Here is a 27,723-nt window from a genome sequence, read left to right as displayed (position 1 = left end):
GAGGGGGTAAAAAGGGCTAAGGAGTTGAGTATAAATAAGTTGATTATCGAAGGAGATTCACGAGTGGTAAATGACTAGATAGAGAAGGCAAACGATGGGCTATGGGCATACATTAATGAAAAAAGGCATTTCAAGTGGCTAACCCTAGGAATGGATGTGTGTCCGGTGGGTTAAAAGATGTGCTAATTCATTTGCAGATGCTTTGGCCAAACAGGGGGTGGGAAGAAGCCAATTGTTTTGGGCTAGTATGTAATTTTCCTGTTGGGGGGGGGGTAAGAGGGTTTACCTCCCCCACCTTTGTATTTTAACCTTTTTTCTAATTTAAGGAAAGTTTTCTGTTACTGATAAAAAAAAAAAAGAAAAAGAAGTAGAAGAAGAATATATGGAAGAGGAAAATGTGCTGATTAGATAAAATTTTAAGTTCTTCCTTACTTATTGGTTCAGGTTTTCAAGTCTTTGAGGGTTCAATACAGCATTTAGCAATGTTTGTGTTGATTAAACCCTAATAAATAAGAAAATAATAAAAAGAAATTAGTATATAAACACAAAATGATTATTTTAGTTTAATAATGTCTATTTTTATAATTATAATCTCAAAAAAGAATGAATAAAAAGTATTTTATAGTAGGAAGTAGAAAACTGCTTGGCGATTAGGCGAGGCGAGCCTCAAAGGACACCTTGTCGCCTAGGCACCTTCCTAGGCGTCCCCTTGACAATTATGCTTCCAATCCCTCTATTGCTATGTGTCCGCACTATAGGCCAGCTTGACACAATTATTACTGTAATAAAACTGTTCTGGGAGAAGTTCTATTTCAGGTTCAGATCTGAAATCCCTAGGAATCCAACTTCTTTTTGTTGTTTTCGGTTTGGTATTGTTGTGCTTATTGTCGTACACTTGAAGTGTTGCATACATCTTGATTTTATGTCCACATCAGCCCCCCCCCCACCCCCCCCCCCCCCCCCCCGTCTAATCCCTCATAGGACAGGGAAAAAATCCACCAACACAGAATGACAAGTCCTAAGACAACTCATAATCCACATGCACCACCTTCCCCAAAACCAAAGTTTTTCATCACCTCCCACAATGACCAGTCCTCCAAATCATATGCTTTCTCCAAATCTAACTTGCAAATAAACATTTTTTTCTTGTTCTTTTCATTTTCTCCATACATTCATTGGCTATCAGAATTTGGTCGGTGATTTGTCTCTTCTTATGAAAAGCCTCTTGGTTAGGTGAAATGATGAAAAACAATCTTTTGCTATCAAGGTTTTACAATGTGGTTCTGGGGGAGAATATATGGATGTGAATTGCAACAGTTACTTAATTCTCATAGCATTTTATCCAATCATTCTTATGTTGCAACTTCGCAACAAAATGGTGTTGCAGAACAAAAGAACTGGCATCTTGGAGATAACTTGGACTCTTTCGTGGGACTCTTTGAACCGGTTTCCATTTTCAGTTGAAGCTGTCTCTACCTTCGTATATCCTACTAACTGCCTTCCTTGTCCTATGATGTGTAATGCCTTTCTATTTCAATGTCACTATCACCATCCTCCCACTTATTCTAATCTTCATTTCTTCGGTTTTGTCTAATCTATTCATCTTTCACTTCATCAAAATACCAATCTATCTATTCAATCTGCCATGTGCATTTTTTTTCCGGTACAGCTTTGATATGATCCTCATCTTTGTCGTATTTGCATTTCTAGGAATGCTATTTTTTCTTGAAAGTGTTATATTTTGGTGCTATTTTAAAATCTTCAGTTTCCCCACCACCTATTTAAAAAAATACATTCATATGTTGGAGAAATTCATGTTAACTAAATCATAAACAAATACATTCATTTGTTGGAGAAATTCCAACAACCCATTTAAAAAACAGAAAAAACCATTTGAAACTTTGCCCAAAATAGTTGTTGTCTATAAACCCCTTGCTTTGCTAGGAGTCTATCATCCCATTTGCAGTCCTACCCCATTTGAAGTCAATTCCCATTTCCTTAGGTAGGCTATTTATTTCCCTTTAGATGTGCCTATGCACCCAAACACCTAGAGAGTTATGCTTTGCCCATGATATAAGTACTTTTGAGTCCCCTTCAACCTCCACTTATTGGATCCCATCTTGCTTTGCTAGTTGTAAACATTGTAGTAGTTCCATTAGCTCAGATTTCAGAGAGCCTCCAATGCCAACTGGGCCTGAATGCAATGCTACACCTTGCCTAAAGAGTCTCTAAACACATCTCCATTACCTACTGGGCCTGAGTTACCTGAAGAACTCACATCAAAATTCAACTATATCTTATTATTAGTGGGAGGTTCCAAATAAAACCCCTCGTGTGTTTCTCTAATATCCTAGCCACTTTCATTGGTATGTGGAAGATAGAGAAAAAGTAAATAGGTAAGATGGCCATTGTGGATTTAATTAGAGTTATCCTTCCACCCAGAGAAATGTAGTTACTTTTCCACATAGCCAGTTTATCAGAAAACCTCTACACCTCTGGCTTCCAAAACCCTTCCATTCTTGGGTTCCTACCCAAAGGATCCCAAGATACTCAAAAGGCCTGTTTTTAATCCCACATTCTAAGATAGGCCATTCAGCGAGTGATGGATATGTGTACATTTTGGTTCTCAAGATACAAAAGGCCTGTTTTTAATCCCACATTCTAAGATGGGCCATTCAGCGAGTGATGAATATGTGTACATTTTGGTTCTCAATGATGTTACCAACCATAGGTTGAGTTCTAGAGGCCCCAGATATGGTTGTATCATCAGCAACTGTATGTTAGTCCAAAAAGAAACCAGAAGAGGAATAAAAAACCAGCCACTCTACCAACAGCTCCACCAACTGCAGGCAGCTAAACAACTATAAATGCTGATGAATGAAACAATCACAAAGCAATTATATCCTTTCATTCACCATGAATGTAGAAAACATTGCTGCCACCAGAAAACCAGTTGACATGAAACCTAACAAATGGATTTTTGGTGCAGTCACATGCTATCAATTACATGCCTACTTGAGTGCATACTAACCCTTTGTAATTGTCCAGAACATCTTTGGCTGTTAGAACAATTACTTCCAATCCAAGTGGGAGTTGCATAGCAGGAATTAACATGGACAGGGATGAGATAGAGAGAGTTGCTTCTACTCTAGGTTGCTCAATGTCCCAATGGGCTAGTGGATATCTTGGCCTGCCCTTAGAAGGTAATCCGAGGACTAGTACCTTTAGGGACTTAGAGGTAGATAGATTCTCCAAGTTAGCTACTTGGAAACAATGTTACTGCTTCATCACATGTTGATTTAGGACAGTGTAGAGTTTGTACAAATTTCAAGTCTGGTCATGGGCTTTATGAAGTGAAGGAGGTGCTATAGATGATCAAGAATGAAGAAGCAAGTGGACATCTTTCTATCTACCAAGGAATGAACAAGAAATTGTAAAGAAAGGGAAGAACTCTTGTTGTTATGGTAAATGGCAAAGAGATAGATCACTTGGAAGAAGGATAGGGAGAGAGATGCAGCAAAATGTAAAAACCGGTAGAAACAGCAACTAGGAGTGATAAAATGTTGAGGTGAAACAGTAAAATTAAAGCTGGAACAAAGAACACCCCATTTTTCGGGCTGAAATCACCACATTTGTGGATAGAACAAGTCTATAGAGTTTCAAAACAGTCAAAAGATCCTTTTACAAACATGATATGAGGCTTATAATAGCTGCCCTTAAGCAAAGTGACGCCCTAACACACACTTTGACAAAAATACCCCCCCCCCCCCCCAAGTGACTCACATGACTCAACTTAAAGATAAAATACTAGGACAATAACAAGAAAATAAGAAGCAATGCTGAATAGCTAACTTGGCCTCCCTAGGAACCCACAACTAGCAGGGTTACATGACATGCTCCTCCTGCCTCAGAGATTCCTGCAACCAGCATAATTCACTAAAACAAACTTTATTTCATCAAATTAATCCTTCCTAAATTGCAATTATGGTGATCTATTTATAGGCTCAAAATATGAACTCGGATATCCCTTAAAAGACTCCAATTTAGACTAGGCAACATAACCCAAATCAACTTCAAATGGCTTTGAAACTTAAATAAAGATTCTAACTCGTAAAACAATTTTTATCACTCATTCCTAATCCTGCTAAAATTAACTTAATATAAAGACACCAGAAATTAGTAAAATTAGTATAATTTTACTATAAAAACTAATTACAAGAATTACTATCAATAAAAGTCTGAATGTTAACATAACTAGTAATTTTGAAATAAGAGTAAATTTCTGGAACTTAAAACCTTATTCTTAAGACAACTACAACTAGAAAATAAATTAAAAAACTCAAACAATGCAAATATACTATCACCTAAAAATTCTGAAACTGATGTAGGAATTGGAAAATTGGTTCATTACCTTGTGAATTCTTCCTTGCTTACGCATCTGCATCACATGTAAACCACAACAGTCTGAAAAACGTAATTACTGCCTGAAGCACATTACTTCTCCACAACAGAGGAGTCACTATACCACCCAAGAGAATAGATCTTGGTTTTATGAGTCACCAAGGAAAAAATAGAAATATTATATGTCCTTTTAGTCCAGCCAGATGGAGTTAATCTCTAGGAGTTTAGAATCTGGAACAAAGAAAGAAAAGAATATAAAGAGAAGAAGATTTAATGAGTTCTATTATGGATAACTCCAAAATACCATGTTATTTATCATTAGCCTCAAGAGATAGAGAGAACAGTGGAGAAGGATAGAGAGAACAATGAACACGATGAGTGAACTAATAACTGTAGCATTGCTCCACACTGTGCCTTTTCTTTCTATTTGGTCCTTGATAAGTAACTTATCCTTTTTGTTTTTCCAATTTTGCTACTTATGATGCATCAGAATGGTAACATCACTACTCAAATATTAATTTCTCAAATATGTGGGTTCAGATTTTACTTTCTTTAGATAATGAAAAATATACTAGTATCATTTTTTCTGTTCTATCCTTTGCAGTTATGGTAGGGTGGATGAGCTGGTTTACTTCGCTGGACTTAAGGAGCACTATGAGATTGTGGTTCACCATTACATTAAGGTGCTGTATATACTTATTTACAAATACATTCTTATGTTTTGATAATATTTGCATAAGAAAATTTTACAAATGAGGATCATGTGAAGAATCTTATCGAAATTGTTGTTCTTTCTGCTTTACATTCATTCTTTAATTTCAAAACCACCTACCTTTCTAACCTCAAATCAATCTTTTCGTCTATGTTCCCCCTTTCCTCCAACATCCTTCCCCTTCATATCACTGTACCATTTTCTTGATACTTAAATAGCCTCATTATGATTTCTATTACTAGTCTGGTTTTTCATTTGCCCTGGCATTTCTGTACCAACCTTTTAGAAGACCTCTTCAACCAGACCACATTCAACATCTCTTTGGATTGCCACTCTACTAATTTGAGTAGAACTCTTTTAACCAACTTGTGATGTCCGAAATATTTTTATTCTCCACTGCGTTGCCAAATACCACTTTTGTTACTTTCTTGACAATTCCATTCATCTTGCCTCTCACTGCAATTTTAGGAGTAGCCCCATATTTAAATGTAACCCCATTTGCTTCTGGTTGTGATTCACCTTAAGATAATGGATTAGCACCATTAAACTTTGACTCCTTAATGTAATCAGAAAATGCAATCCAACACACAAATATTAGAAGCATGGAAAAAGACAAAACTGACTATAATTTTCCTGAACTGAAAGAATTACTATAACTAACTACTGATCCAATTAACATGAGATTCAAACCAAAAACACTCTATCTTGAGGTGGACCTAGATGTAGGGCCTATTAGTCAAACGTTTTACTTTGAACTTGTGACCAACTGTTGACAGTCCAAGAAACCCAGCAACATTAACCTACCTTGATGAAAGCCTCCTATATTCTAATTAGCTTGATATTTGGTGGGTCTCTTCTACACTAAGCTTCATTATATCCAAATTTCAGTTCAAAAACCAGCAACATTAACCTCTCTTGATTTTTTTTATCCCCGAACTTTACTCCCTGTGGACGGGTGGCCACTGAAAATTTTATTAATATATAACCAAAACCTATATGAGGGGGGGGGGCATAAAAACCTTACCCCTCTGAAAAGCTATACAAGGCATGAAAGAAGCTTATAAGATAACTACTTCATGCTAAAGAAAATTAACCAACTCTAAGCCTAGGCAACATAAGTAGATTGTCAAACAACACACATCTTGCTTGTCTAGGCAACTCCTGCTTTGAATAAAACCCCTCCGTAGTCTAATTCAGAATTTTCAACCTGTTGTTAACCCAGCCACTCAGACCAGTAGCTGAGTGGCATTGTCACAATACTGGTTTGGGTCAACCTTCAAGCCACTATTTTACAAAAACCTGTTGACTTGGTCCTATTACTTAGATTGAATCTGGGTCTGCTTTCTTATCTTTAATATCATTGAAAAGTTAAGAAGTTTAGAAAAAACTAATTACTTTTCAACTTATATATTATAAAATTCACTTCTGATCCAACTATATAAATGGATCATCTGAATCCAAAATGATCGGATCCGTATCCATCTTTCTCTTTGCCTTCTTTTCCAGGATTTGGTCAAGGATTGATGAAAACCATCTACATCACACCTCATTTCTTTCTTTCTCCAATGGAATTAGTACTAAACCTTCTATCCTGCTTTCCTCATTTCCAATCAATAATCTGATGAGGGTCATTATTTGATTCTCTTCAATATGACTATGTCATGAGACTTGCCACTGGATGAGTTGTAGCCTCCTCTTCTCTATCTTGAGAAAACTCTTTCCCTTCTTCTCAACACTCTTATCTTTGTTCCTTATAAAAAAAACCTCTGTATCACCTCCAACTTGAGTTTGTAATGGCAATTTGATCTCATCCTCATCTCCTTCCCATCCATGCTTTATTTTTCTGAGAAGAAACAAAAATCACCTTTCTAGAAATCATTTAGTCCTTGACATTGAATCTTCTACCACTAGGGGTGCAATCTGGGCAGGCCTGGTTGGGTGTTTCTTAACTTTTGAATGGACCCGACCCAAGGGCCGAAGCCCAATGCAGTGTAAATGCTTCAGACTGAGTAACTTATTTGCACCCCTATCTATCTGCTAACCCCTTTTCATTCTTGTTTGTATGTTTTATCTCCTCCCCCTGCTACTATCTTCTTGTCAATTGGTGATAGAAACAAGATAGGAAATTAACAAGGAAATAAACCACAGAAGAAGATATCAAGATTTTCTAATAATCTTGAACCAGTGGTAAATTCATAATTTTGGGTAATTTGGATTAGTAATTTTGAGTTTTTTTTTCCGAATTTATATTCTAGCTTTTTGACCATCAATCTATTTGATTGGTAGTCTTTTTTCTTGTAGAAAAGCCTAGCATAACTTGAGATGCTTACTACGGGTTATCTGGTATTGGGGGAGACTTCTGTGGCTACACTGGTGTGGCAGTCTCTGCATTTACGGATCCTATCGACTCATATTCCATCAAAGTCAAGACCTTGGTGCTTCTCTTTTAGTGTGGAAGTCACCATAGAATGAGCTGCAGATCTTTAGTTGTTGGCTTTTAGGGTTTAAGTAGGGAATCTTGAAACTGTTCAACATAACCCAAGAGATCAAATCCGTTTTAGAATCCATGAACATGTCATTCTGTTGCATGCAAGTTGACAGATGATATTGTTGATGGTCTTTGTTAGTTTCAGAGTGAGGAGGGATTTACATGTAGTATCAAAACTTTTCTTTTCTTTAACCTTGTTTTATAATAAGTATATTTTTATGGTATTGTTCAATGTTTTAAAAGGCGTGGGAGGCGTATGCCTGGAGGTGCGCCCCTTCCTTTCAACTAATGTTATGCATCTTTATTCTTCTTAATATAAAAGATTTTTATTAAATAAAGAAAAAGTGAGATCCCCCCTTCCTCTTCATCCTCCTCCCCTTCCTCCTCCTAGCTCCCTCCTCTTAAGGAGGCTTACACCTCTTGTGTTCTGATCCTCTAGGTAGTGGAACGCCTCACGTCACGCCTCTGCACTTTAAAACATTGGTATTGTTTAGGTAGTGAACTAGTGATAAGGTTCAGACCTTTTCTCTTTATAGGAGAGGGATGTTCCAACCTCCTATTTCCATTTGTTTTGGCCATAACTCCGTCCAATGCCTATTTTCTTCCAAGTATCCTGACAAGAAAAAATGAAAAGAAAAAAAAAAGAGCTTTTGCATTCACAGTCTAATGATCATAATTCCATATGACTCTAGGATGTCCATCTGAAGTTGCAGAGTCTATAGGTTACCTTGACTCCATGATATTCATCTCAACCCGAGTTGCAGAGTCTATAGATTACTTGGGCATTTAGTATATCCTTTCCAATTCATCATGTCATAAGCATGACAACTGGACTTGTGAAATACCTATTTAGTTTATGAACTTTAAATTTAGAGAATACCTGAATTCAAGTCTAGAGGCTCTTAACATTGGTTAAAAATTTCCAATTGTTTTCCATTGACTACCTTCAGCATGATTATGTTTATGTTGCTATTGATGATTTAATACTTACATTAATTCTTAGCATCGACAGAAGTTATATTTTTTCTCTTTTATCTTTGAATTTGCACATTTTTTCTTTCATAACAACTCTGTCCTATTTTATATTCACCATACACTGATAATAGGCTAATAGCTCTGTCGAAGCTTCTCATAAACATTTGACATTTGTCATCTGATTTTTTTTTACCAGCACAAAACAGAAAAGAAAAACTGATAATGTACAACTCCATAGTTTCCGGAAAAATAAAACACCTCACATATGTTGGATAACAAGAATATGATGACTGTTTTTACTTATTTTTGGATAACATGATTAACTGATTTATATCAGATTTATTGTGAACAATACCTATAATGGAAGCTAACGATAGTGTCTTAATAATTTATCAAAAAAATGATTGTGTCTAAATACCGTTATGCATAAACTTGGCATATTCTTAACAAGAAGTAAATACTGCAATAAAGACATCATCATCATTATCTAAGCCTTATCCCAACTATATGGATTCAGCTACATGAATACTGTTTTTCCATTCCGTTCTGTTTAATGTCATATCCATTGTTAAATTATAAGCACTTAAACCATTTCTCATGAACTCAACCCATGCCCCTTTTGGTCTACCCCTAGCCCTTCTAGCCCCTTCAACCTGCAACAGTTCACTTGTTGTTAGGGTGCTTTTGATGCTCTTCTAAGCATGTTACCAAACCATCTTAGTCTACCTTCTGTCATTTTATCACCTATTGGAGCTTTTCCTAAGTTCATTTGTAGTTTTTCCAAATACTGCAGCAGAGACAGTACAGTTTCAATGGGAAGTAAAGCTTTTGAACTGATTCCTATTTCTCTCTGGTATTGAATTTAGCAAGGAGAAGCCAAGAAGGCATTGGAAGTTCTACAAAAACCTGCTGTTCCTATAGATCTACAGGTACAGATATACACTAGATGAATTGAAGTGTTTATTTCCCTTTTCAGCCTAATTTATGTATTAATTTTTGGTTATCCATTATAATGGTTTCTTGCAAGTTTTCATCTTCTTCCTCATCTTCCTCATTGAGTATATTCACCTACTTAAAAACCACAATAACTTGTATGATTTTGTAGTACAAGTTTGCTCCAGATCTAATCATGCTTGATGCATATGAAACTGTTGAATGCTGGATGAACACAAGCAACCTAAATCCAAGGAGATTGATTCCTGCAATGATGCGCTATTCAAGTGAACCTCATGCAAAGTAAGTACCTTTACTAGTATCATCTATAGTATGTTCAAGTCCTGATGTGAAGGTAATTAGGCTGTTTCTGTTTCTTTAGTATGCTTTTGCGGATGCTTATATATTCATTTGTGTATCTGGTTAAACTATGGTAGTAGTAAGTGAAAACTTATCATAAATTATTAATAAAATATACAGGGTGACAGTGAGTCAACCCTCACCTTTAAAGAGCCTATTTATACTTGATAAGTGATGCAAACTTACATACATATAATTGAAGAGGACCAAACAGAAAATAGCAAAAGAATAAAAGAATAACTTTGTTCATGCTACAACGTGATGTACCATACTATAGTGCATCTACCCCACTTATTGTATGCTCTCCCTCAGGCTGAGGCTTTGGAGACAATTCCTAGTTTGTCAACAACTCATAGTGAGCACAAGTCATAGCTTTAGTGAAATATCTGCTAACTAGGACTATTAAGTTATGTAAGGGAGAGAATTAAATTACAAATGAAATGGTAGTCTACTTCAATGTGTTCAAATGCTCTTATTTAATACTGATTGTTGGCAATTTGGATAGCACTTGTGTTGTCTACATGGAGAGAAGGCAGTGAAGTGGTGCCAGTTTGTAAATCATATAGGAGACTGCAAAGCCAAATAATCCAACTATCTATTAGACTAACACAAACAGATTTGGAAAATGGGGATAAGACACTCCATTTACTAGGATCTTGGTCCGAAAATGTTGAGTCAGTGGTGCTTGGGCGAGAAAGGAAGATGAAAAGTTCTTTGTTCAGTTTAGAGGAAGTCAAAGGATCGGAGTGAAGATAAGGGTGTTTTGGGAATGGGTGGCATTTTTTAAGTTGATTTGGGTGGGTCTTTCTGAAGATTTTTGGGAAGTGGAGTTATTAGAGAGGAGATGAGGGATTGAGGGTTGGATCAAGGGGGTTAAGTCTTTTGGTTCGGAACTTGTGCAAGGTGAAGTCGAGGGGTCAGGAAAGAATGGTTTGAATATGGGAAGGGAGTTGGTAATTGCAGATTCGAGTGGGGAAAGGTGTTTGAGTGGGTCCCACTTTTCTAAGAAAAAGACAAGGATCATTGATTGTTGGGGTAAATTGGGGGGTTATAAAAAGAAGGGCTTTTTAGGGTGTCCAAAAAAAGTTCCAAGACTCCAGGTATCTTGAATAAGGGAAGAAGAGCTGGTTTTTGTCTCGATCGAAGTCTTCAAGTGAAGATTGGATTTGGGTAATAACAAGGTAGATAGAATTTGAAGCAGGGACTGAAGAACGTCAACCTGGTGGAAGATGGCCATGCTGTGCATTGATTGGGGAAGTGTGCTTTAGGAGATGGCACAGGGGAAGATGATGTGGAGGGCCAGTGTGAAGGACCAAGTTTGGTTGCTTGGCAGGTTCCGATTGAAGTTGCTTAATGAGTTGATCAATATTCAGTTGATCTTGTGGGTCATTTTCAGTTTTCCATTTTAGTTCTAGTCCGGATCCTCATGCTACAATACCAGAAATTGGAGAAGCTTCTACTAGTAATCAGGTGCTTGGTTTTCATGTTGAGGAGGACTGTTCAAGTCCTCAGTGTAGTTGTGAGAGTTTTTCAGTTAAGGAAGTGATGGTAGGAAGAATTGGAGATGGTTTGGGCAGAAAGAGAGATCTGCTTGTTATTGTTGTCTCTGGTGATGGATTGAAAGTTGTGAAGAGAAATAAAAGTACAAGTAGATCTCTTGTGCATGTCGCGAAGAACTTTTTGCATCTGAAAGTGGGGCTTGTTGGGACTGGACCCATAGCAAGTATAAAAGAGTGTATATGAGACCACAAGTAAGAAGATCCATAGTGGTGCTTGTGCTGATAGCCTGAATGAGCCTTTGGCGATTTCGATTAAAGGGGTGTTGTATAAATTCGATTCCTTTGGGGAAAAGAAAGAAGGTGGGTGATTGCAATTCTTCGAGAATAGGTGACAAGCCAATTGTTACGGTGGAGGAGGATTCTGGTGGAAGTATGGGCGTTAAGAGTCTTGCAGATAGGGAAAAGGCTTTGGGCTTATTTTTCTTAGTTGGAGAAGCTTTTTCTAGAAGAGCCTTCGAAGAATTCAAAAGAAGAAATATGGAGGAGAACTGAAAGAAGACCACTTCAAGTGAAGGAGGAGAGAGATGGGTTGAGATGAGGGAGATGACAAAGAAGAGGTGCTCGATGGGGAGGAATAATTTTGGTGTAAGGTGGAGTTTCTTGGAGTATTTCTCAGTTCTTTTTTTGTGATAGGAAGTTCGTCTTTTGTTCATCTTGTTTTGCTTGGGTTGGGGTTCTTGTTGGCGTTGAGTAAATTGTTTATATTGTTGGGTGTTTTCTCTTCTCATGGGTGATTCCTTATCAACTTCCTATTGTATTCTCTTTTTCTTTTAATGATTGTTTTTTTGCTTTTATTGTCAAAAAAACTTGGACAATGATATCAGTATGGGTATCCCATTTACATTTACATATTTTTTATGGTATAATATGCTAAAACGCATAATTTTATATTTTTATTAATGCTATAAAGTATCTAGAAATGTCCATGAAGTCTATAGTGTATTGGGTTCCCATTGTGTTCAACACCAGTATGCTAGGCATGTTTGGGTATCATATCTCACTATAGACAAACAACATAGTATGTTACTCATCCTTAGTATCTTGGAAATAGTTTGTTGTTTATTACATTTCCAATAAACAAGCTGTTAGTGAAGGGGTATTTCGGTCTTTGTACCTGTTGAGATTGCTGAGTTGTTTTATTATGTTAGTTCGAGTGCCTCTTACTTAAATAAGGGCACTGATGTCTTTTCCTATCACATTAATAATATAATAACAGGTCTGGCCGAAAGTAGGGTTTGATTTTTTCCTAATTTCGAACCAGACCTTTTCTCTCTTTCTTCCTCTTTCTTCCTTCTTCTTGCTTGCTTGCTTTACTTGACTGCTAACAGACAAACAGACTTCTAGGGCAGGCCGAACTTCAACATGGTATCAGAGCCAAATTAAACAAATCGGACTTGCCTAGAATTCTGTCTTCTGTGCATTCGACCTAGGTTTTTCTTTGATTTCTCAGCCATCGATTGGAGATTGGAAAAAGGGCTGAAAAGGAGTGATCACCCTCTTCCCTTGGAGGTGTCTATGCCTCCGGTTGTGTCGTGTGTGGTCGGTTGATGTGTTTTCTCAGCCCTCCCCTAATTAATGTAGGGCTGGTACGTGTGGTGCAGTGGGTGTTTTCTTTCTTCGTGTGGTTGTCCTTCAGGCGATGAGGTAAGGAGTTTCTTTTATGCATAATTTCTGTTATGAAGCACATAAGAGGTATGGTACAGATCGTACGGAAGGGTTTCAGGTTGTAGTGTGCTAGGGTTTATGCTGGTTTGTGTGTGATTCGAAGGGCAGTGGTGTTCACATAGTGGTGAAACTTCAGGTAGCTGTAGAGTAGGATCTGTGGTGTTGCAAATGCAACTTTCAGCACTTATTATTGCTGAAATCAGTGTGCAGAATTCGGTGAAGTGTCCGTGTGCAGTGTGTAGTGTGCAGAATTCGGTGATAAAAGAATTCAGCAATGGGAGATAACAGTGATAGTAAACCTAATGTGATGATATCTATGGACTACCTGAATGTCCAAATGACCTCCATTAAACTGAATGGGGAGAATTATGTCCCTTGGGCTAAGTCTGTAGAGGTTTTTCTGAAGGCAAAGAAGAAGGTGAAGCACATAAGAGAGGAGAAACCCTCCACTGCTTCTCATGAATACGAAGACTGGGAACAAGAAGATGCACAGATCATCACATGGTTATGGAACAGTATGGAACCCAGAATTAGTGTGAACTTCATGTTTCTTGACACGGCCAAAGAGGTGTGGGATCATGCTAAGAAATTGTATTCTGGTAAGGACAATACAACCAGGGTATATCAACTGTATCAGGAATACTTCAAGCTGCAACAAGGCAATCAAAGTCTTGAGGAGTACTATGCTAGTATGAGAAACATCCGTAATGAGTTGAATGTCTATCACCCTCTCACTCCTGATGTCAAGATTCAACAACAACAGAGGGAGCAGCTTGATGTGACTCGGTTTCTGGTGGGGCTGAAATCCGAGTATGAACCAGTACGAGCCCAGATACTAGGAGGATCAGCCCTTCCATCCTTAGAGGAGGTGTTTGCTAGACTTCGGAGGACTTCCATTGGATCTATGGAAAACCCTAATGTCTCAGATAGATCGGCATTTGCAATGTCGAGAGGTCGAGGTGTTAGAAGTGGGGCTCGAGGAGCCTAGTCTGGCCGTGGTGGCACTAGTGAGGTATATGGCTGGAGTGGTAGTGGTGGATCTACACATACCCGTGGTGGTGGCCGTACTGGAGGCAGAGATTTAGGGGGAACTCGTGGTAGAGGACGTGGCTCGGGTCCACGGAGGTGTACTCATTGTGGTTTGGATGGACATACTATTAATTACTACTATGACTTGCATGGTCCACCCTTGACCTGGGCCAATCATGCCATGACTAGTGACACCAGTTCCAGTTTTAGACAGGAGAACCGTTCAACTGATCAGATGCCTCCTACCTTTTCAGATGGTCCAGGCAAGGAGATGGTGAGTGTTCCTCGTGATGAGTATGAAAGGTTTGTTCAATCCATGTCGCAGCAGAACACAACTACTTTTGCACACTCATGTATGGCTTGTTTGGCATCCACACCCAACCCCTGGATTATTGACTCTGGAGCCTCCGATCACATGACTGGAACTCCAGGTGTGTTTTCTTCTCACTCATTGCTCAACATCACAATCTGTTACACTTGCTAATGGCTCCACATCATCTATTTGTGGTGTTGGTAATGTTGACCTGGACCCTGTATCCTTATCCTTGTATGTACCTAAGCTTCCATTTAATCTTATGTCTGTTAGTAAGTTGATCAAGTCACTTAATTGCTCCATTACATTTTACCCCTCTATGTGTGTTTTTCAGGATCTCAAGATGGGGATGAAGATTGGTGGAGGGCATGAAGCCGGTGGACTATATTATCTTGATGGTGGTGGAAAAATGTCAACAACCCTTCAGTCATCTATCTCTCCTCTCCAGTGGCATTGTAGATTTGGTCATCCTTCGCTGCAAGTGTTAAAGTCTTTGGTCCCTTCGTTGAGTCAACTTTCTGTTCTAGATTGTGAGTCGTGTCAATTTGGGAAACACCATCGTGTTCCCTTTAGCTCTAGGGTTGATAATCGTGCATTGAGTCTTTTTTCTTTGATTCACTCAGATGTTTGGAGTCCTTATAAAGTGATGTCATATAATAGGTACAAGTATTTTGTTATTTTTGTTTATGATTTTTCAAGGATGATGTGGCTCTATTTAATGAAGGAAAGAAGTGAATTATTTACCATCTTCCATAAATTTTTTGTTGAGATTCGCAATCAGTTTGGCTTTCACATTAAAATTTTCCATTCTAATAATGGTCGTGAATATTTGTCTTCATCTTTTCAAGAATACTTGGACCAACATGGCATTATACACCAAACTTCATGTACTTACACCCCACAACAAAATGGGGTGGCTAAGAGAAAGAACCGACATCTTTTAGAAACGGCATGCTCACTCATGCACCACATGAATGTTCCCAAACCCTTTTGGAGTGATGCAATGCTCACCTCTTGTTTCTTAATTAATCGGATGCCCACGTCTATCCTTGATGGTCGTTCTCCATTTAATGTCTTGTTTCCCACCATGTCTCTGTTTCCGCTTTCTCCTCGGGTATTTGGGTGTGTCTGCTTCGTCCATAATCTGGGTCCCGGGAACAACAAGTTAGATGCACGATCTCTTAAGTGCATATTCCTTGGCTATTCCCGGACTCAGAAAGGGTACAAGTGTTACCATCCTAGTTCTCGTCGTTCCTTGGTATGTGTTGATGTTACTTTCTTTGAGTCTACTCCGTTCTTCGTGGGGTCCGGTGATGCTTCTTCCTCCACATCACCTTCTCCTCTTCCCCTTCCTGTGGCTGATCCTCTTCCTCTTGTTCCAATCGTGGCTACATCCCTGCCTCCGGTGCCACCGTCCGTTGACCGTCCACCTATCCATCACGTGTATACACATCGCCCACGTGTACCGGCTGCGACTCCTCCGGCTTCATCACCGTTGACAGATCCAGCTCCAGACCCGCCACTACTGCCACCAGCCTCCGACTTTGATCTTCCTATTGCCTTACGGAAAGGTAAACGCACTTGTACCCTTCATCCTATTTCCTATCATGCTTCCCTTACTCACCTTTCCGCCTCCTATCGCCAGTTCATCTCTTTGTTATCCTCGATGGTTGTCCCTAAGAATGTCCAGGAAGCCCTTACTTCTCCAGAGTGGTGTCGTGCTATGGAAGACGAGCTCTCTGCTCTCCATCATAATCACACTTGGGACCTCACCGCTCTTCCTCCTGGGAAACAGGTTGTCGGTTGTAAGTGGGTTTATACTGTTAAGTACTTGCCTGATGGTCGTGTTGAGCGCCTGTAGGCGCGATTGGTAGCAAAAGGGTACTCCCAAACCTATGGTATTGACTACACAGAGACTTTCTCCCCGGTTGCTAAGATAGGGTCAGTTCGCATTATCATCTTTCTTGCAGCTATGTATGTTTGGCCCCTATATCAGCTGGATATCAAAAATGCATTTTTGCATGGTGATTTGCTCGAGGAGGTCTACATGGAGCAACCACCAGGGTTTGTTGCTCAGGGGGAGGATGGTAAGGTATGCAGACTTAAGAAGGCTATATATGGACTTAAGCAGTCCCCTCAAGCATGGTTTGGTAGGTTCAGTGAGGTGGTCAAGAAGTTTGGTATGAAACAGTGCCAAGTTGATCATTCTATCTTCAGTCATGACTCTCCAGTAGGAAAAATACTACTGGTGGTGTATGCAGATGATATCGTTGTTACTGGGAATGATAAAATGGGCATTGACAGGTTGAAGGCCTTTCTACAGGAACACTTTCAGACAAAGGACCTTGGCAAATTGAAGTACTTCTTGGGCATAGAGGTAGCAAGATCTAAGCACGGTATTAATCTGTGTCAGAGGAAATATGTGCTTGATTTGCTGGAAGAAACAAGTTTGTTCGGTACGAAACCAACTGAGACACCTATGGAAACAAATACGAGGCTGAGCAGTGATATGGGTGAAGTATTTGAAGACCCTGGCAGATACCGATGACTTGTAGGCAAACTAAACTATCTAACCGTTACTCGGCTAGATATTTCTTTTGCGGTTAGTGTGGTGAGTTAGTTCATGCAGAAACCTTTGGTCCCTCATTGGAATGCAGTGCTAAGGATTGTGAGGTATTTGGAAGGAGCTCCTGGCCGTGGTTTGCTATACAAAAGTGGCGGAAAACTGGAAATAGAAGGATACACCGATGCTGACTGGTCCGGTTCTATGTCTGATAGGCGGTCTACCACAGGCTATTGCAGTTTTCTGGGGGGTAACCTGGTGACGTGGAAAAGTAAGAAGCAAACAGTTGTGGCAAGAAGCAGTGCAAAAGCAGAATATAGGGCTATGGCACATACTGCTTGTGAATTAGTGTGGCTAAGGAACCTTCTACAGGAGATAGGGTATGACATTAGTACTCCAATGAAGCTCTATTGTGACAATCAGGCTGCAGTTCATATCTCTTCTAATCCGGTGTTTCATGAAAGAACCAAGCACATTGAGGTTGACTGTCATTTTGTGAGAGAGAAGGTGCTGAATGGAGTAATAGAGACTGCATATGTTAATACAGGAAACCAGTGGGCAGACTTGTTTACAAAAGGTTTGAGTCGGGGGAGAGTGGACTACATATGTAACAAGCTGGGATTATATGATATATACTCACCAGCTTGAGGGGGAGTGTTAGTGAAGGGGTATTTCGGTCTTTGTACCTGTTGAGATTGCTGAGTTGTTTTATTATGTTAGTTCGAGTGCCTCTTACTTAAATAAGGGCACTGATGTCTTTTCCTATCACATTAATAATATAATAACAGGTCTGGCCGAAAGTAGGGTTTGATTTTTTCCTAATTTCGAACCAGACCTTTTCTCTCTTTCTTCGTCTTTCTTCCTTCTTCTTGCTTGCTTGCTTTACTTGACTGCTAACAGACAAACAGACTTCTACGGCAGGCCGAACTTCAACACAAGCAAGAAAGGCACACCATCATATAGTTGAGAGTCTAGTATATGAGCAACCTACCCAATGAGCATCTACACAGGCATGTAACTTGGCTAGAGGAGCAAATCTAACTTGGCTGAATGACAGGAAGTACAAGAATTACACAAAAAGTGGTCAACTTGGTTACAGGAGTAAAAGTCTCCTTATTGTCAACTCCATATTATTGTTTGTAGCCTTAGATTACTAGGTAAGCTTGTTCCAATCAATGCTTCAACATGATTTCAATTTTACAAAGAAAACCACTTTCTTCCAATAATAGATGTCTTAGATGGTGGCAAAACATGTTCCCATGTATCATTTTGATGTAAAGATTGTGGGCCTTCATGGGCTTTCTTAACATGAAATGCTAAAAACTTTCTGTTAAGTGGGAGTCTGAACAGAATCAAGAGAAGTAAACAAAGAATTGTACTAGGGTGGAAATCGATTGGCCTTGGTATTCCTGAACACAGAACTATTATATCTAATCAAATGTCTTTACGTGGAATAGTGAAGGTGAGAAATATCATCTTTTGTGAAGCCAATTATCAAATGTTGGAAGAGTGTATAGTTGTTGTTATCATATCATATACAGTTAATTCCAAGGTAAGAGTGGCTTATTAGTTGAGCACAGTCTATCAGTTTGGAGGGTTAGCCAGTAAATGGGTGGAGTTTTCTCAGTCATCCATTCACTCGGTGGTAAGGCCATCTGTATCAAGCTATATTTTTATGGATATTTCAGTTGTAACTTCATCCTTTAGGCAAAGGAGCAGCCTTCAGAGATGGTAAAAGCACCATTGTTCATGCATATTTTACCCCTTTTACATGGTTTCAAGTGATACCACTCTCCTGGATATGGAAGTTTAGCACTTGGCAGTACTAATTGGCAAATAGTCATTTCAGTGTATAGCATCATTGCAAGACCCATTAAAATTTTCCTCTGCAAATAAAGAAGATTTTGCCTTGGAGTGTCACTTGAAGGTTTGAGGTGCCTGATGGACTATCTAGTTTAACATAGTTGGGCCTTTTTATTTTTATTGTTTGGCTCAACAATAAAAATAATTGGTCTCTTTCTCTTTTTTCTCTATTTTCCCTGTCTTTTTGATAAATCATTATGAAAAATGATAAAAAAAAACACATGTGACTATTAAAGATCACATATTATTGTTTTAGATGTAGGGGCCTGTTCTCTTGAACATATTATTCTTGTATGATACCATCAATTAGAATTTTTATTATGATTCCTTTATTACATTTGGTGTGCAGGAATGAAACACATGAAGTCATCAAATATTTGGAGTTCTGTGTCCATCGTTTGCATAATGAGGATCCTGGTGTGCACAACTTGCTGCTCTCATTGTATGCAAAGCAGGTTGAGTTGCTAAGATGAGAATTATACTTGAATCTTCTTCTATGACTCCATTTGTTTTCTCTTTTTGTGCCTTTGCATTGTTCAAATTCCTAATGTCTAATCTTTTCATGTTTCTAATTTCATCCTGTTCCTTGCATTATTACATCACCAGTTAGAATTTTGTTGCTCTACGTATTTATTCGGTTTCTGTCATATGTTATAGATGGCCAATCAGGTACATCTTCTGCTACTTCAATTGGTGCCTATAGACTCTGGTGATGCATGTGACAATTTTAAGTTAAGAGTGGAGCACTGCCAAGTTGTCCAAGTATAAAATTCATTTTAAGGAAATCAAGTTGGAAATGAAGTTACCTATGGAAACCTGAGTGCCAGAACTAATATAAAATGTCATATTCCTATTGGATAACTGATTAATAGAAGCATGAATTAAATTATAGACCTTATAAATGAGCTAATATTCATAAGAGTGAACTTCCAAATTGTGAAGAGTTGGCTTCCTCCCTAGGCTGCAGAAGATGTTTTTCACATTTGTTTTGATTGTGTTACTCGAAGATCATTTGGGGTTACTTCATTCGTCTGTTCAAAATGGATTTATGGACTCCAATTTCACCGAAAGAATTTTTTACTCTTTGGCCTACTTGGAACAGAAGCAGAAAAACAAGGTACTTTGGAGTTTGTTCCACCACAAGTTTCACAATCATCTTCCCTCAATCATTGGGAAAAGGATATTAGTTTGGATCATGATTCTTCCAGAATTTATGGATTGTAACAAGGTCTCTTTGTATGTTTCTCATCACCCCTTAGTTGTACTCTTTTTTCCTCATTAATGAATTTTCCTTTTTTATTTATTACCAAAAAAATGCTCTAGTACCAAGAAAATAAGGAGGCAGAAGAAGAGAAGAGAGAGAAGAAAGTTTTGGCTTAGAGTGGCACTGCAATATCTATTCTCAAGTGAGAGGACATTTTTATATTAAAGCTTGTCAAGAGACTAAATTCTTCTTGTTAAGCTTGTTTTGGTTGGTCCTTAATCCAGTCAATTTTACCTATGGTGCTAATTTCTGGAAATGAATTATGAAGACCTATGCTGATCTTGTCTCCCTCTCAGAGTTCAAAGCTGGGGATGGTTCTAGGATCTGTTTCTGGGAGTATGATTGGAATGGTGCTGGGAAGTTTCGTTTCCTTGGTCCTAAATTTTATGGAGTTTCCACTAAAGTTAGAATGGCAATATATGATTTGTTTTCTTCTATCCAGTTGGAATCCCATCTTTGGTATTCCTTAGACCTCTTCTTCAGAGGTAAATGTATGAATCTCTGACTCTATTACAAAGATTGTCCCTTGTAATGCCAAAAAGTAGAGATGATCCTAAGGACAAAGTCTTAGTCAACTTTTTCTATGTTGTCCTTGCCAAAGGCTTGGTTGAAACAATTGAATCCAGATTGGTCTGGACTCTGGAGAAGCATGTTCCTCCTAGGATTTAAGCATTTGTGTTGTCAGTCTTCTTAGATAGGATGCTCACTTTGGATAACCAGAGTGATAGGGGCCTTCACTTCTCAAATAGATGCAGCATCTGTATAAGTATGGAAGATTCTATGGATTGCATGTTTGTCATATGCCCTGTGGGGTCATCTCATCTTTACCATCCTTGTCTTTGGGGTCTAGAGGTAATTTTATTTTTGCATGATGGTTCCTGCAGCCATTTTCTTGGTGCATCTGGAATGAAAGAAACCATAGGATTTTTGAAGGCAAGGAGAATATTTTTGCCTATTTGTGTACTGTATTACAGGAGAGAAGAAGAAAGGAAGAGAGAAGAGAGATTTGAGAGTCAAAAGATCATGCTGGCGGCACCGGCTTTTAGTATTTATACTAGAGCGACATAACACAAAAAATAAAAGATGGAAAATACAATAGTACCCCTGCGGTGAAGGAAGGTGGAATCCATCATATGGATGGACAAACCTTGCTAGATGGTTGGGCGAAATTTCAAAAATTTTCTTTTAACCTTCCGGGAATCGTATTCCCAGTTTTAGAGAAACTACATTTTTCTAGGATTGATCTTGCACTGTAACCGGATCATATTTGAAACCAAAAGGAGGGAGATGTATACCTGATACGGATTCCACAAATGTAGCTCCCAAAGGGTAGTTCATGCCCAAATCAAATTCCAAAACCAGCTTCCACTGAAGTGAAGTTGGTTCAGCAACACAGTTTTCAACAAAACTACAATCCAACACCTTGGATCGAACTGGGGAGGTGAGCATGATTTTTCTCTGTATTTTTCTTGCAAAATTCAGAGAAAGAACTGATCAAGATCAGTCCCAAAATTGGAGATCGAACTAGGGTTTCTGAGTGGAATTAGGGGAAGAGAGAAAGCTGAAATTGTAGAGTGATCTGAAGCAGTTCACCCTCTTCTTCTTTTAATCCTTTTAGAACACCTCTCCTAATCAAATTAGGAGTTTTTATCCAAATCTTTATTTGGATCTAGACTCTATCAAGAGATAGGTCTTATCCTCTTAAGAGAACGGGTGCTCCAAACCCATATTCACCCATGTCACATGACAGCTTAAGTAGTCATGTGGCATCTTGATTAATCATATCAATCATGGGCTTTAGGCCCATTAACTAAGTGGCTCACGACCCAAGACTGTTGCTGGCATATTTAGGTTAGATTTGTATGGTGTGGGACCCCACAATGATCTCACATAAGGCCACATGGGTTCGGCCCAACCTCTGTGAAAAGGCCTGGCCGAATTCACTGCCAAATGCAGTGAACCCCTGAGCTTATCACTATGGGCTCAAAATGGGCCCAACATTTATAGTTAAATGATCATTGAATCCAGTCATCCTATGAAGATCCAACGATAATGGACTTACGTAAGATATAACCCATTAGGTAATCAGCCCTTAATGGTCTCTTACACTTAACCTCTCAGTCCACAATGATCAAACATTGCCCAACAGGGAAGGACCTCTCCCCTGACTGCAAGGTGCAGTGTCACACTCTCTACTTAGATGGGTCCCGGGAATTAAAACCTTTTGCAAACATTTTTCTTAAAACATAATATATATCATATAAATATACTTTGCAAAACCAAATCTTAAACACGGTTGAAATCCACTGCCGGCAGTTTAGGTTTTCATTAGAGAGAGTGCAGTCCTAATCATTCACTTTGTCTAACAAAGGGGTTGACCCTATCACTATGATCACCTACTTAAGTGAATTCTTAGACTATCCCAACATACCTAAGTTTTGACCCCCAAAGGATCTCACTGGTTGGCATATTAGGACAACCCGATCCGACACCAAGTACAGTACCATAATCAAGTCTAGGGGTTATTTGTAACTTTCTAGTTTTGCCCATCAATCTCCAAGGTCTAGGGCATAATTGGAAAATGGTTCAGGTTCAGTGTTTCAACCAAACACACACTATATGTGCTTCAGGTCTAACCTTAGTTGCTGAGACAAGCTGCTCCACTTTCTTTGGCAGCACATCAATGTCAGACTTGGCAAAATAAACTCCTCAAGTCTATCCAACGGTTGAGAACATTCTAAACTAACACGAGTCTCATAAATGTCTAGTTTAAGGGGTAAATTGACAAAAACATACCAATGACAACATGAAACAATTATGTATTTTTATTCATTTACAATAAATGTATCTGTACATCAATCTGATCGGAGGTAAGGGCATACACTGTCTAACATGCGGTATTGTATATAAAGAATAACTGACTTTTAACACTCCCTCTCATGTTGGGACATAGATGTCAATCAAGCTCAACTTGTCACATAAATCATGATGCCGCGAGTGGTGTAACCCTTTTGTGAAAATGTTTGCAAGTTGGTCTTCAGAACTAACATAAGGGGTACACACTTTCCCTGTGACGCCCTTTTCTCTGATAAAATGTTTGTCGGTTTCGATGTGTTTAATTCTATCATGTAGCACTGGATTAGCAGCAATGTTTATGGCTGCTTTGTTATCACAGAATAGTCATAGGTCCATCAACTGGAAAACCCAACTCACTCAACAAATTTTTTAGCCACATAATTTCAGCAACTCCATGAGACATTGCTCTATATTCAGCTTCCACACTAGACCTATCTACTACATTCTGCTTTTTGCTTCTCCAGGTAACAAGGTTCCTTCCCTCAAAGCTACAGTAGCCGTTGGTCGACTTCCTATCATTCAGTGATCCTATTCAATCTGCATCGGTACACACTTCAACTTTCAAATGTCTGTGCTTTTGAAACAATAAGCTTGCACCTGGGAACTTCTTAAGATATCTGAGAACTCTTTCAACTGCTTCAAGGTGGGTAGTCTTAGGGGCATGCATGAATTGGCTAAGAACACCCACTACATAAGCAATGTTTGGTCGAGTCAAAGAAAGATATAACAATCTTCTTACAATTCTCTGAAATTATTTCACATTCTTGATGGGTTCACCTTAACAGTCACCTAATTTGTGATTAGGATCAATAGGAGAGTTAACTGGCTTCACTCTCAATTTTCCTGTATCCTGGAGTAGATTTAGGACATACTTTCTCCGGAAACCAGGGGGTTGTACCATGTACACTTCCTCTTCAAGGTCACCATTTAGAAAGGCATTCTTGATGTCTAGTTGATGAAGGTCTCTAATGGAGCTAAGGATAAAAGGACTCTAATGGAGTTCATCTTAACAACGGGTGCAAAAGGTTTTGCATAATCCACTCCATACACTTGTGTAAACCCCTTTGCCACTAAACGAGCTTTACACCGCTCCATCGTGCCATCAATCCTATGTTTTAATGTGAAAACCCATTTACATCCAATTGGTTCCTTCCCCTCAGGAAGATCTACTAATTCCCATGTGCCATTTTTATGTAAAGCATTAATTTCTTCCATTTATAGAATCTATCCATTAGGTACCAAAAACGCTTCTGCCACATTCTTAGGAATAGAAACACTTTCAATGGAAGAAAGGAAGTCCCAAAAGGAAGGTGAGCAATAGGAAATGGGGTATTTAGTGGGTGCAAGACCTAACACCCTTCTGGTGAGCAATAGGAAAGTCAAGGTCATTAGCAATAGAAGTATCAATAGAAATAGGGTCAGGAACATCAATGGGAACCAAGGTACATGGGTAGGATCCACCCCCTGGAGAGTTTGATGGCATTGGTGGTACAACTTCTAGGTGCTCCACAGCTCTTGAACATGGTTGGCCTTTGTGACGATGAAAGAAAACACAAAAGGGAAGAGGATTAGGAAGAGGAGGGAGATGAACCAGTTTCTCCACATTCCTACACTCCCCTGAGGAGAAACAAGGAAGAAAAGCTCCCTCTCAAAGAAAGTGACATCCATGGAAACATAATGCTTCCGAGAGACGGGATCAAAGTACCGATATCCCTTCTGAGTGATAGAGTACCCCAAGAAGATGCAAGGAATAGCACGAGGATCCAATTTTCTACGGGTGAGTGAAAGATTTTGAACAAAACAACGGAAACCAAGCACACGAAGAATACAAAGAAGAGAAGCCTTAGGAAAAAGTAGCTGATGTGGGACCTTGTACCCTAACCAGCGAGAGGGCATACAATTAATGAGATATGTAGCACAAAGGACAACCTAAAGCGAAAAACGTTTTGGGACATTCATATGAATTAGTAACCCCTGCGCCACTTCAAGATGGTCGGTTCTTTCTTTCAGCAACACCATTTTGTTGTGGTGTTCGGGGACATGAGCTATGGTGAAGTGATACACACGAAGCAAAGAAGATCATTATGAAATTATTCTTTGGCATTATTGGATTAAACAACTTGAATTTCATTTTGAAATTGGGTGAAGATCATTTGGTGAAAATCTTGAATAATTTTTGGTACTTGATCCCTGGTTCGCATGGGATACAACCATATTTATTTGGAGTAATCATCAATAAAGGTAATAAAATACTTGTAGACATTCTCAGATGGTAAAGTAGCAGGGCCTCAAACATCAAAATGAACAATGTGGAAAGGAAATTCAGATTTATTATTCTTAGAAGAAAAATGAGTTCTACAATGTTTACTCAATTGACAAGTTTGACATGTAAATTCTGACACTGACACTGACTTAAACAACTCTGCAAACACCATTTTTAAAGACTCAAAAGATAAATGACCAAGACGACTGTGCCATAAATAGACCTGACTCTTACTAGACTATACGTCTTCCACCAATCATCTTCCCCAAGGCCAGATCCTGGATCACTCAATACGGAGGGAAAAAGGTCATTGAGCAGTTTAAAGAATTAGTAATACTACCAACAGAGAACAAATTAATAGGAAATTTTAGAACATGTAAATCATTAGACTGGGTGAGGCCAACTATGGTAGAGTATGATCCATCAGCTAATCTCACCTTGTCTCTTCTAGAGAGGAGGTGATAGGTCTGAAAATAAGAGGACTTACCAGTCATATGTTTAGACTCTTCAGAATCAATTATCCAAGGAGAGTCAGGGGAATGGGATGATACATGAAAGTTGTGGCAGAGCTATATGATGTAGACGCAAATGAAATTATCACAGGTGTGTCGGGGTTTCTGGCAATGTGTGCACTATAGTTTGTCTGTGTCATCCAAGGTTCAAAGTATCAGAAACGCTATGCGTATCGGAAAGGCAAATTTAAGAGAGTATCGGGATACGCCTTGGATACGCATGGAAATGGATGGAAATGCTATAAATACTCCAATAAATCATAAATAAACATCAGTATCACTAAATATAAGACATAAATGGGCTATTTATGCATAAAAATAACATGTTTTAGTGGGTTTTATGAAAAAAACATATTATACTCAATATATGGGAACAAAAACATACTATTTAATAAAGTACTCAATTTAGTTCCAATGTGTTTGCTTGTTTGATTCTAAAAGTTAAATTAAAATTAACAAAAGTAAATATGTAATAGCAAAATTGAATGGATTTATGGACATAATAGATCAAGTCGTTTTACATGTTTCATTCTAATTTTCTAAAAACTGAGTAATTATTTATTTTTATTCAAATAATTATTTTGGATGTTTTATTCTAAATATTAAATTATAATTAACAAAAGTAAATATGTAACTGAAAAATTGAATGGATTTATTGACAATAATATATCAAGTAATTGTTTTTGTACAATAGTTATTCATTTTTATTCAAATAAATTATTTTGCTTGTTTTATTCTAAAAATTAAATTAAAATTAGGAAAAGTAAATATGTAACAGAAAAATTGAATGGATTTATGGACATAATAGATCAGGTAATTATTTTTCTTGTTTCATTCTAATTTTCTAAAAACTAAATAATTATTTTCTTATTCAAATAATTATTTTTTATGTTTTATTCTAAAATTTAAATTAAAATTAAGAAAAGTAAATATGTAACAGAAAAATTGAATGAATTTGATCTATGGACATGGTAGATCATCCATAGATCTACAACATACTCAGCCTATAGGGTTAAATTACATAAAATTAAAGAAATTATAAAAATTTTTTATTCCGAAAATTAAAAATTATATAAAAATCAATTATTTATAAAAAAATTCAATTGATCTATGGACATGGTAGATCATCCATAGATCTACAACATACTCAGCCTATAGGGTTAGGTCATATAAAATTAAAGAAATTATATATATATATATATATATATATATATTATTCCGAAAATAAAAAAAATCAATTATTTAGAAAAAAATTCAATTGATCTGTAGACATGGTAGATCATCCATAAATCTACAACATACTCAGCCTATAGGGTTAGATCACATAAAATTAAAGAAATTATATATATTTTATTATTCCGAAAAAAAATTAATTATTTAGAAAAATTTCAACTGTCTATGGACATGGTAGATCATTCATAGATCTACAACATAATCAATTTCTAGAGGTTGATCAAAAGAAAAACCTAAAAATTTCATTTTTTTCAGATTTTTTATTATTCTGAAATTTCTTTAAATATTCACAAAGATTTACGTATAGCAGCAAAATAAGTGGGATTTTTTGCACAATAATAACAGATCAACATACATAAAGATGTTTTCAAGCATCCAAATTAAAAAAAAACCCAAAAACATTGTTTGAAAATGTAAAACATTTTGAAAAAAAATCATATTTTCGCTACTTTCTAAACAACCTTGAAAAACTTGTTGAATATTTCAATTTTGTGGGTGTTTTGATGGGTTTTTTTTTTGGATTTGAGTCTCTAGGAATGTGAAGAAAAATTTTGGAGGGTTTGGGGAAGAAAGAGGGCTTTTGAAATGGGTTTAGAAGCCCTCTTTCGAAGGCTATTCTATTTGTAACAGTGAATTCGTCGTGTATCGGTCGATACTCGACCGAAACATACCGAAATTGGCCAATACCATCCCGATACGAAGTTGATACTGTTTCAGCACGACAAAAAGAGACG

The 27,723-nt window shown here is 37.9% G+C and overlaps 1 protein-coding gene across 7 annotated transcripts in view; it reads left to right on the top strand.

Moving 5' to 3' along the window:
- Positions 1-27,723, top strand: part of LOC104611138 (zinc ion binding protein) — a 103,466-nt gene that overhangs the window by 58,721 nt on the left and 17,022 nt on the right. For all 7 annotated transcript variants that reach the window (XR_016082343.1, XM_088897552.1, XM_019200066.2 and 4 more), the window contains 4 exons: positions 5,006-5,084; positions 9,443-9,505; positions 9,682-9,812; positions 19,211-19,316. Coding sequence is in view for 6 of the 7 variants with exons in the window: in XM_088897552.1 (XP_088753678.1) it covers positions 5,006-5,084; positions 9,443-9,505; positions 9,682-9,812; positions 19,211-19,316 (379 nt within the window). In the remaining variant the exon portion in view is untranslated. The remainder of the gene's footprint in view (positions 1-5,005; positions 5,085-9,442; positions 9,506-9,681; positions 9,813-19,210; positions 19,317-27,723) is intronic.

Source organism: Nelumbo nucifera, chromosome 2, assembly GCF_055504915.1.
Source record: "Nelumbo nucifera cultivar China Antique chromosome 2, China Antique-T2T, whole genome shotgun sequence".
Lineage (NCBI taxonomy): Eukaryota > Viridiplantae > Streptophyta > Magnoliopsida > Proteales > Nelumbonaceae > Nelumbo > Nelumbo nucifera.
The sequence above is the reverse complement of the archived record's forward strand: the minus strand, read 5'-3'. Positions and strand labels throughout refer to the sequence as shown.